Source organism: Chenopodium album, chromosome 22 (assembly GCF_948465745.1).
Source record: "Chenopodium album chromosome 22, dcCheAlbu1.1, whole genome shotgun sequence".
Classification (NCBI taxonomy): Eukaryota; Viridiplantae; Streptophyta; class Magnoliopsida; order Caryophyllales; family Amaranthaceae; genus Chenopodium; species Chenopodium album.
Genome location: NC_137855.1, coordinates 39600989 through 39612885, shown reverse-complemented (window position 1 = coordinate 39612885; position 11897 = coordinate 39600989). Strand labels below are relative to the sequence as shown.

The window sequence follows — 11897 nt, the reverse complement described above, 5'->3', positions numbered from 1 at the left end:
AATATAGTAGAAAGCAAAAGATGATTTGATTAACTTGAATTGAAAGAAGCAAATTACATCTGTTTAAATAGTGCAGCTTACTAATAAACTAAAAAATAGGAAGCATAATCTCACTTCCTAACTTTACTGCATAAACTTACTAACCCACTAACAACCTCTAAAACAACTTTATTAGCATCCTAAGTTACTGCTAACATTAAACTTAGCTAAATAATAGCAACTAACTTTGAATTAGTCATTTGACAGGAACTTTTCTTTTGATTGTCTTCTTTATCCTTCCATAGCAGATCTTTAGACATTGTTCCATGCTCCATTATTCTTACTCCAGAATTTTGTTGCATAAACCTGTCATCAATCAAAGCTAAAACGAAAGTTAAACTTATTTGGTTTTGCTTAGGTTCCTTGAGTCATCATCAAAGGTCAACATCATGTAATGTGTACAAGAGTTGCCTACCCCAATTAATTTTTGTTACTCTACAAATTTTAGTTTATTATTAAGTACTCTCGTCATGTGCTTACCAGGTCAACTATTCAACTACTTTTTTTTTAAGCTACTATAGAGTATATTAGAGACATTAATTACTAAAATTGTTGTTGTTGTATTAGATTAATTGATTACTTTATAGAGAAGAAATTAAAAAAACGTCACTCGATTTAAATATTTGGAATAAAAGTCTACCAGTGATGTGATGAACAGCTAAATGTATGCAATTCTTATCTGTAGCTTGCATCACAAGTTCCTTATATAAAGCCATCATTTTAAGTTGCAAAGGCCTCACATTATCTCATCATTTTATATAATAATCTTTTTGGGCAAATTAAAATTGCTAAAAATCAAGAAATGGTTGTGGCAAAAAACAAGGCCATGGATGACCTTTTTTCTCCATACCAATTGGGCTCATGCAAGCTCTCCCACAGGTTAGTTCCTTTATATTCAATTCGCGGTAATATAGTAGAGTTTCATAATTGAATTCACTAATGAAGTATGACAAACTATCTCTATTACATAAGACTACAATTTTATGATCGATTTAATTTGGTGTCATGCCAAAACTTTTTACTCTCTCTTTAAAAATGATTGTGGTGTACTCTCTTCATTTCATAATAATTATCACATTTTGATCAAACACACATGTCAATGCATAATAAATGCTAAGCATGTGATTATATAAAAGAGAAAATTTTGAAAAATGACCTTTTAAATGGTCGACTTTTTGGAAAAGGACCTTTCAAGTGAAAACTTGTGAAAAAGGACCTTTTAAGTTTTATTTTGTTTGTATGGGGTACTTGTGTGAACTTGTGAAATGTTCAATGCCGGAGTTCCGGCGTTGACTATCATATGTTAGTCACATGACTTATTTTTCAAAAAATAAATAAATATTTCCCCCTTTCCCGACCTCCGTGAGAATATTATATGAACGGGTTACGTCGAGAAATGAGGGAAATTTGGGGAAGTTTTTTAATCGCGACTAATACGTGATAGTCAATTCCGAAGCTCCGGCGTTGACCACCATGCAAGCTCACCCAAGTACCCCATACAAGCAAAATATAACGTATGGTCATATTTCACAAATTTTCACTTAAAAGGTCCTTATCAAAAAGTCGACCACTTAAAAAGTCCTTTTTCACAATTTCTCTATATAAAATGTACTAATCAGATGATGAACTACTTTTATTATAGGATAGTTTTGCCGTCGATGAGTAGATGTCGGGCCATAAACGGAATACCAAATGAATCACTTGAGAAATATTACACCCAACGATCCACTCCTGGTGGTTTGCTCATTACCGAAGGCACCCTCATCGCCCCAGTACCTGCACGGTAATTACATTAAATTACATGATGATATGCCTACTTCTTTTTTTTTTCGGTTGAATTGCTACATATAAGCTTCGTTTTGTTTTTCATAGATAATCTTGTTGGATTATGAAGCGTAGCGGAAACAAATTAATAGGGAAAAAATAAAGGCATGTAAGATAAATAATAAAAATAAAAAAAAAAAAAGGTACATAATACTTCATATTAAACATGGGAATAATCTTCAATAAAAACAAAAAACTCACAGACGACAAGCAACCTGAAATAATCCACTATATGAATAATAGGGATTTGTATTACAAATACTAACTTTCGCTATATTAGGTAAAAGCTCACAAGGTTGAAATGTATAGGGACTTTTTGTGAAAAACTAGCTTATATATTTTAGTTTTTGTGAATATAATACCTTGTCAAAGTTTCTTATAACATTTTTTTAAGGAAATTTTGACAATTACCACCTTCTGTTATGTCCATTTTAGCAATTACCACCTTCTATTTTTTTATTTGAAAATTACCACCTTCTATTTTCAAAAACATCAAAAATTACCACCTTCTTGCCCCCCAACTACCACGTGACGTCATTTTGGGCCCATTCTTTCCTTTTTCTCCCTATTTCCCTCACATTTCTCATTCTTAACTCGATTCTCATCCCCCCCTCACTTTTTTCCCCCCAAACAATCAAAAACACTTCAATCCACTTCTCCAAATCAAAATTGACGAACAATTATTGGTGGTTTGGGGTAAAAAAAAGTGAGAGGGGAGATGAGAATCCAAATAGGAATGAGAAATGTGAGGGAAATAGGGAGAAAAAGGAAAGAATGGGCCCAAAATGACGTCACGTGGTAGTGGGGGGGGCAAGAAGGTGGTAATTTTTGATGTTTTTGAAAATAGAAGGTGGTAATTTTCAAATAAAAAAATAGAAGGTGGTAATTGCTAAAATGGACATAACAGAAGGTGATAATTGTCAAAATTTCCTTTTTTTAATAAAATAGTTTTTATACAAAATTTGATTTATTAAATAGAACAATAATAGTGGATATATGGATCGTGTGTATTTTAAAATCTTTGATCAATCGAGATCTTTGAGTAAATGATTTTCAAAATGGAATTGAAAAATATTAACTCTCATACATGTCATAGGAAAAAATCTCTATAAAGCCAAAATATTAAGGGTAAAAGAAAAATTAATCATAGAGTGTGTGAGATCATCTCTAATGGTGAGACTTAACTTTGAGTATTGAAATACAAAATGATTTTTTGTTTTTTTTTTTTTTTTGTTTTTTTTTTTTATACTCATTCCATTTCTCAATTTAGACTCATGTGAAGTCTAATTTTCCAATGGTGAGACTCTTTAAAGTATATTAATGTCACTTTCAATTTATGGCCCATCAAATCCATATTGTAAGAACTTAAATAAATTATAAAATATATTATAATATTAATAAAGTTGTTAAGTTTAGATAATCAACTTAATGTTATCCTTTGCAAAAAATACTCTCTCTTCTAAAAAAAACTCCCCCAAATCTCACCATTGGAGATGATCTAAGAGGATTTGAGGTGAGTGAATTACATGCTCCTAAATGATGCTCGACATCTTAATTATATTATATGTGATTGATGAAGTGGTGTAAAATCATCTACACACATGCCTTTTAGATTCCAGATAAATCTTGAATCCTTACGAACTTTCATGATGTTGAATCCCATTGTAACCCACTTATGAGTGTTCCACATTGGAGAAACAGGAGACAAGGTTTCACTTTATAAGGAAGAGAGGTACCTCTTACTATTGCCAATTGGTTTTATTATGGAAGCTCCAAAGCCTTGTTTGTGGGCCTAACTCTCCTCCTCCTTGTTCGGGTTGCCCAAGCCCATTTCACATTGTTTCGAAATTTAATATGGTATCACAGCCCAGGTTACGGGTCTCTTCTACACTGGGTATTTAATCGCTACTGGATAAGGATTTACCTCGACAGGATGTCCAGCCTCTAAGAGGATTATTGATCTGGCCTTATCCAGTTAGCTCTGAAGTTCTAAGGACACTCATAAGTGAGGGGGAGTAGTGTTGAATCCCATTGTGACCCACTTATGAGTGTCCCACATTGAGAAAGAAGATAGAAGGTTTCACTTTATAAGGAAGAGGGGTACCTCCTACTATTGCCAATTGGTTTTAGTATGGAAGCTCCAAAGCCTTGTTTGTGGGCCTAACTCTCCTCCTACTTGTTCAGTTTACCCAGGCCCATTTCACATTGTTTCGAAATTTAACACATGATTTTGTAGTAGGTTCCACATTTTTTTTTGTTAAAATGGCTAGAATTATTGAGACCTACTCCGCATATATGTATGTAGAAACCTTGATAAAATCTACTCGTATCATGAGCAATGGATCCGGATCCGGACCCGGTCCAGATTGGGCAGATCCAGATCCATTTTTATAGGGTGTTGATCTAGATTGATCCAAACTTGTTTTTGACAATTAAATCTGAATCCTATGTAATTTTAAGATTTAGATCAAGTCTAAATCCGACCCGTGAATCATTCTTTTTTTTTTTTATGTAAAATTTGTACACTATTTCATTTGACTTTCCTCACTTCAAAAATAAAACTATTACCTTTATTTCTTTTTTTTTGCAATGAAGTTGAGCCCGGCCTGATTTTTCACGGGCTTTGGACAACTTTTTTCGGCCCGAAATCGGATCGGTTCGGCTCAATTTTTTAAAAAATTTTGGACGGGCTTGTAAAATCAATTTTATGCAATTTTCGTTGATTTTTTTAGCCTGGCCCAAAATTGACTCAAAAAGCCGTATGGCCCACCTAGTTTGGACACACTTTTTCCAGCCAAAAGTTTGGCCCGACCCAACCCGATATATGGGCTAATTTTTTTATCTTGGCCCACCCCGGCCCGCCCATTGATCACCTCTAAAGGTAAATTTTTAGTATTAGGCCCTGTTCTTTCATCTTAAGAAATAATATTAAGTAAAAATAATTTCAGTTTAGTAAAATTAAGTTCAGTTCAGTAAAAAGAATTTCAGTTTATTGAAAATAAGTTCATTTCAGTAATATTCAATTTTCTTAAAGAAAAATTATAATAGAAAATCAGTATAAATAATTTTTATTCAACAAAAAACATTTTTAGTTCAGTAAAATTAATTTAAGTTCAGTAAAAATAATTTAAGTTCAGCAAATATAATTTTGTTTCACTAAAAATAATTTCAGTTCAGCAAATATTAGGTGAAGAGAACGGGGCCTTACTCATGTTGTATATAAACGCGAAATTAATTCTGTTTCAATTATCATTATTTTTTTTTATTTTTTTTATTTGTGATTTACTGCCATTTCGAATAATAAACATGTATGATGAATAAATTTATTTAAAATATTTTTATTTATCGTTTTTTTAAAGTATCAAAAATTCAAATCATATAACTAATATATAAAGTTAAACTATTGTCAGATCACGAGGTAGCGACACTTGGCATTTCAACTTTTTGCCAAGTGTCGTGCCACGTTAGATATATTTAAATAGATTTCATAAGATAAAAAATTTATCTTAGAACTTTATTTGGATATAATTTTAGGATAAATGATTAGTTTAGAATTTTAATTTCGATAAAATACCAATATTTCAGATGTACAAATTGAATTATAATTTTATTCAAAAAAATTATTAGATTATAATTCTCACAAATTCTCATATAAATTTCTTTTATATATCATAATATTTTTTGGAACAAAGGAAGTAGTTCAAGCGTAAAACATACATTTATAATTTATATACTAATCGGTCAAAATAATATACTTCACAATCTAAAAGAATTTTATTACTATGGTCACTTCAGGTTACGAGTAAAAAAATGTTCAACCCTTGCTCAAAGTTTTGGGTTAGGGTCAATGCAACAAATTTGAACATTTATTTTATTTGATTTATTTTTTGCTAATTTTTTATTTTTTAATTTAGTAAATCAAACATTTCCACCAACATTATTATTAGTCATTACATGTCTATTAGATAGTAAATCGTCACAAAAGCATATTAATTCCTAACTAATTTTGTATCAATAATATATTTTTAAATTTGATATATAGATTAAAGATTTATCTTAAAATTAAATAAACGACTCGAGCATCGCACAGGCACAAAACTAATTATTATTTAAAGGTAAATAAAGTTTCACGTGGATCTGAGTTTAAGTCCATATCCACTAATTAAAAACGGATCATGATCTAATAGGATCCGTCTAGAGCCGACTTAGGGCATGTTCGCTTTACCTTAATTTCAGTTCAGTTCAATTCCTAATTTTCTTCTCTTATAAACAATTTAGTTCAGTTCAATTCAATAAATGTGATGAACATACCCTTATTACCGTCTTTACTTATTACAATAACTAAATAATATTTCACTTTGTAAAGAGAGGATATGGATGATATAGATATATTGATTATTAGCATTAAATCAATATTTATTAGTTCAATGTTATTTTAAATTCTTTATTTTCTTTCAATAGATACTCTAAAATGGTTGATATTAAGGGTCGTCAAGCATTATTTTTTATCCTCAATAAATTTGTTCCTCCTCATTGCCCTGGAATCTACACAAACAAACAAGTGGAATCATGGAAGAAAGTGGTAGACTCAGTTCATGGTAAAGGTGCTATCATATTTTGTCAATTGTGGCACGTTGGTCAGGTTTTTAATCAAGGTTCGTATTCAAACCAATAATAGTATTAGGTCATGTTACTATGGATTTATATTTCAGAATTTAAACTCGGTTTAAATTCAGCTCTATATATTACAAGTATAGTTTAGTTCAGCTCAACTCACTTCCATTTATATCATCTCAAATCATAATCATCATCATCATTCAATTTAGTTCATCTTTGTTTAGTTCTGCTTCATCCAATCCAAAAAAAAGCATGTACTTTGTATTATTTACAATATTTTAGCTGTTATATATCAACAACGTACAATGTTAAAGCCTTTGACTATTAATATCTGTAATTATATACTTTCTCCGTTTTTATTTACATGCATCACTTTATATTTTTGGAAGTTTTGATTCAGATGCATCACTTTCCTTTTTGATTATTATGTTATATTATATTTCTCTCTATCATATCACGGGGGCCAACTTTTTTTTCTTTCTCTCTATCTCTTTCCATGATTTTAAAAGTGATGCATCTAATAAAAAACGGATGAAGTATATAGCGTATTAATAATAAATATTTGAAAACATTACTCAACTACTATAAGGGATACAATGTCTAGCTTTACAAATTTCATAGTGAGTACTATATGTAAGACGAATTGTATCAAAAAAATAATAAAAAAATCATAGTTATTACATTAAATAGTACATGAAGATCTTACATTAATGTTGTTAACAATTACGATTGAAGCAGGGAAATGGAGTCCAGAAGATAAAGGCGGCGAACCTGAAACATTATTAGAGGTTATAGAAAATTATCGACAAGCAACTCTCAATGCCATTCGTGCTGGTATGCATATATGCTTTTTTTTTTTTTTTTTTTGAGCGGAGGTATGTAAATATGCTTAATGCTTTACCACTACTAGAAAACAGCTTAATTCCGACGGGAATTTTTCGTCGAAAACACCCTGTTTTCCGTCGGAAATCGGGTTTCCGACGGAATTCCGTCGGAAAGTGTCGTCGGAAAAGTGCTTGTCGGAAAATCGACCCTTTCTGACGGAATTTCCGTCGGAAATACTATTCCGACGGAAATTCCGACGGGTTTCCTGCATCGGAAGAAGTTTTCTGGTACAAAAAAAGTCCGTCGGAAATTTCCGACGGAAAATGATTCCGTCGAAACTTCCGACGGAAAATCCGTTGGAAAATGCTTTAAAAAAAACAAAAAAAAAAGCTACCCCGACCACCAGCCACCACTGCCCCACACCAGCCCACCTAACCCGTACCACCACCCCACCACCAGATCTACAACCCAATTACCTAGCCCGTATCTAACCACCCCACCACCCACCTAAAACCACCAGTGGCCACCGAAAACCACCGTCGCCACCAAAAATTAACAGCCTCCCCCCTCAAACACCAACATCACCATATTCAAACAGAAAAATTAACAGCCCCTTCCCACCTTCTAACACCACCACCACACCAATAAATCCCCCCAAAAACAAAAAACTTAGTAAAAAAAAACCAAAAACTAACCCAAATAATCGAAAATCAACACAAAAATACGAAAATTAAGATAAAAAAAATTGACAAATACCACACAAATAAATAAACCACTAGATCTACATATTTAACAAGAATTTCATAAAGAAAATTGAAAAGAAAAGATAAATAAACAACAAAAATTAGAGGAAGTATATAATTACACAATAATCTAATAAAATTACAAAATAAACATTAGAATTACATAAAAACTAACTAGATCTACAATCTAACCTAAATTAAAACTAGATACAATTGATGTTGGGCGATGTCGGTGTTGTTGCACGGTTGTGGTCGCCGTTGTTGTTGTGGTGTTGTTGTTGTTGTGGTGTTGTTGCACGGTTGTGGTGTTGTTGTTGTGTTGTTGTTGTTGTTGTTGTTGTTGTTGTGGTGTTGTTGTTGGTGGCGGGGATGTTGGTTCTTGATGGCAGAGATATTGGTCGTGGTGGTGATAGAAGAACAAGGGGAAGAAAATGAAGAGGAGAGAAGAAAGAGAAGAAGAAGAAGAAAAGAGAGGAATGGAGTAGTGAAGGGTCGTGGAATAGCAGAAGAAAGGAAAGGAGAAGGAGGAGAGAGAGAGGAGAGAGAAGAGAGAGAATAAGAAAAGGGGCGGAAGAGAAGGGGGGATTAGGGTTAGGAAGTTAACAATTTTTTTTTTCTTTTTTATATGTATATATGCTCCGACGGAAAAATTCGTCGAAAATTTCCGGTCGGAAAAGACCTTTTTCGACGGAAAATTCCGTCGGAAAGTCCAATTATTCCGACGGAATTATTTTCCGTCGGAAATTTCCGACGGAATGTTTTTTTTCGTCGGAAATATCCGATGCAATTTCCGACGGATTTTCAGGTCCGTCGGAACCGTTCCGTCGGTATTTGAGATGATTCTTATAGTGTACTATTTATACGAAGCTAACATTTGTATGCATCTTTCATTGATAATTATATTGTTAGCCCAATTTAGTGTAACTTTTTTGGGATATTAGCCTTGGGAGTTGAGAGTCAAGTTTGAGTAACACACGAGTATTTTTTTTTCAACTTTAATCAACAAACTAAGCAATTAAGCATAACTGGTGGAAGTGTTGGGAAATTCTTTCCTTGTAACGTTGAGGTCACAAGTTTGAATCTCACTATATCCATATTTTCTTTGAAATTGGGGATTCTCTTACCTTCGGAAATTGAAAAAAAACAAAAAAAAAAAAGGGGGGGGGGGGGGGGGGGGGGGAGGACATTTTTGTTTAAAGGAAAATTTGACAATTACCACCTTCTGTTATGTCCATTTTAGAAATTACCACCTTCTATTTTTTTTTTTGAAAATTACCACCTTCTATTTTCAAAAACATCAAAAGTTACCACCTTCTTGCCCCTCTACTACCACGTGACGTCATTTTGGGCTCGTTCTTTTCCTTTCCTCCCTATTTTCCTCACATTTCTCATTCCTAACTCGATTCTCATCCCCCCTTTCGCTTCTTTTCCCCCAAACAATCAAAAACACTTCAATTTACTCCTCCAAATCAAAATTGACGAACAATTATTTGTGGTTTGGGGGAAAATAAGTGAAAGGGGAGATGAGAATCCAAATAGGAATGAGAAATGTGAGGGAAATAGGGAGGAAAGGGAAAGAATGGGCCCAAAATGACGTCACATGGTAGTTGGGGGGCAAGAAGGTGGTAACTTTTGATGTTTGTAAAAATAGAAGGTGGTAATTTTCAAAAAAAAAAAAATAGAAGGTGGTAATTGCTAAAATGAGCATAATAGAAGGTGGTAATTGTCAAAATTTCCTTGTTTAAACTATGAAATACGCTCAACTAGAAAGATCATCTATCCTATGTGTTGAATTCTTAGCTAACTTCTTTTTACAAATCAAATTTATAGGTTTTGATGGAGTGGAGATACATGCGGCTGATGGATACCTAATTGACCAATTTATGAATGCTACATTAAATGATCAATCCGAAAAGCCGAATAAATCATCACTCGAAAGCATAACCAAGTTTCTAATGCAAGTGGTTCAAGCCGTTGTTGGTACCATAGGAGCTGACAAAGTAGGCGTGAGAATCTCTCCTTCCATCGATCGATTTGAAGCCACTGATTTCAACTCACTAGATTTGGGTCTAGCCATCATTGAAGGGCTTAACAAACTACAATTCGACTTGGGATCAAAGCTCGCTTACCTCCATGCTACTCGACCTAGCTTAGCCCTAGGAGTTGCTGAGGAAAAAGCCAAGGATGATGCTCAAATCTCGAAAAAATTGAGGGATGCATATGAAGGGACTTTTATGAGTAGTGGTGGCTATACTAAAGATCAAGGAATGAAAGCTGTGGCTCAAGGGGAGGCTGATTTGGTTGCTTACGGGCGGTCTTTTTTAGCTAATCCTGATTTAGTCCAAAGGTTTAAGGTTAATGCACCTACAAATGACTATGTTAGGGCTACATTCTATACCCAAGATCCTATTTTGGGTTATACTGATTATCCTATCATGGGAAAGGAAGCAATCAAGGGTTACTAAATTTAGCAATAATGACTTACGAAGTATTGGAAGTGTGTGAAATTGTTGTCAATAAAAGAAGAAAGATGGAAGTGTGAAATTGTTGTCAATAAAAGAAGAATGATGGAAGTGTGTGAAACAAAAAAGGAGTGGTAGAAGGTACTCCATGTATGTTTAATTTGTATGTATGTATCGGTGCTCATGTAAAATGTGAAATTTCAAAATTCTCTATTTTTATTTAATTTGATGTATCTATCTGTTATTTCACATATACTTGTTCAACATCAATATATTTAATTTTGTCATATTAAAAAATTATGAAAATTACGCTTTAGGAGTTACATTTTGGGACAAATTTAACAAGACTACCCCACACGATCAACTATGCTTTTCAATTCCTTGCATATTATGGGAATTTATTGTCAAACTTTGAACTCTTTGACCGGTACTATAGTATATAAAATATTGGTTAACTATCAGAATAGTTTAGACATTTGTTTAAAGTTGTAAACATAGAGGTGAACATATCAATACTTAAGTTTATGTTGGTAGCCAGTATCATTCCATATAATATGTATTATACTTTGATAATCAAACCTCAATATCTACTAACATGTTTTTATCTTGAAAGATTAAACAAAGTCAGGAAAGTCTTATCTAGCAGATCAATCAAGACTAATAAAACCTTACTTAACACCTACTAAATAGCAACTAAATATGAAGTATATTGAAATTATGCTTTGGGAGTCGCAGGGAAGGTAAGTAAAGATATAAAACGAAAAATTATTTTAAAACATTTTATATTATATAATCCGTAGAAGTAACTTTTATAAATATATATGCATGATGTTTTGAATTAGTCTTGAGTCAAGGTTCGGTGTATGCTACACAAGAATTTAGAGCGCAAGTCAAAATGTTCACAACTGAGAATTGTGAGAGTAAGATTATTATATTGCTCTATGCATCATGAAAAAACTGTGGAAGGGTCATAGTAAATTATTTTAGAAAATCTATATCTTGGATTCTTATTGTCATAAACAAATACTTATTTCATCTGCTCGCCGGATAAATTCTTTGTTCATGAACAATAATCGTCTCACAAAATTAATTCAAATATTAACAATTTTTAGTGACAGAAGGAGTATGTAGATCTTTTTTTAAGGTTAAAGAGACGGACAAGCCCAAAGAAAAAAGAATAAATTAAAACAAAGACCAAAAGCAACAAAACAGATATAAAAAAATAAATAAATTAAAAAAAAAAATTAAAAAAAAAAACCCTACTCCAAACTCAACCTAAATATATCCAGGGCAACAGGAACAAGTTTAGCTAGAGCCACACCACTTAAATACTCCAATAAAATTGCCGAAAATTTTTTAAGGGCCGCCTCAAAAATAAATTAACCAC

General features: G+C 32.7%; 1 protein-coding gene across 1 annotated transcript; it reads left to right on the top strand.

Moving 5' to 3' along the window:
* Positions 1–841: 841 nt before the first annotated feature.
* LOC145604414 (12-oxophytodienoate reductase 3-like) lies at positions 842–10513 on the top strand. Its single transcript, XM_081660321.1, has 5 exons — positions 842–918; positions 1682–1822; positions 6325–6518; positions 7219–7314; positions 9879–10513. Exons 1-5 carry the CDS (start codon positions 842–844, stop codon positions 10511–10513), a joined length of 1143 nt encoding a protein of 380 aa, XP_081516447.1.
* The last annotated feature ends 1384 nt before the right edge of the window (positions 10514–11897 follow it).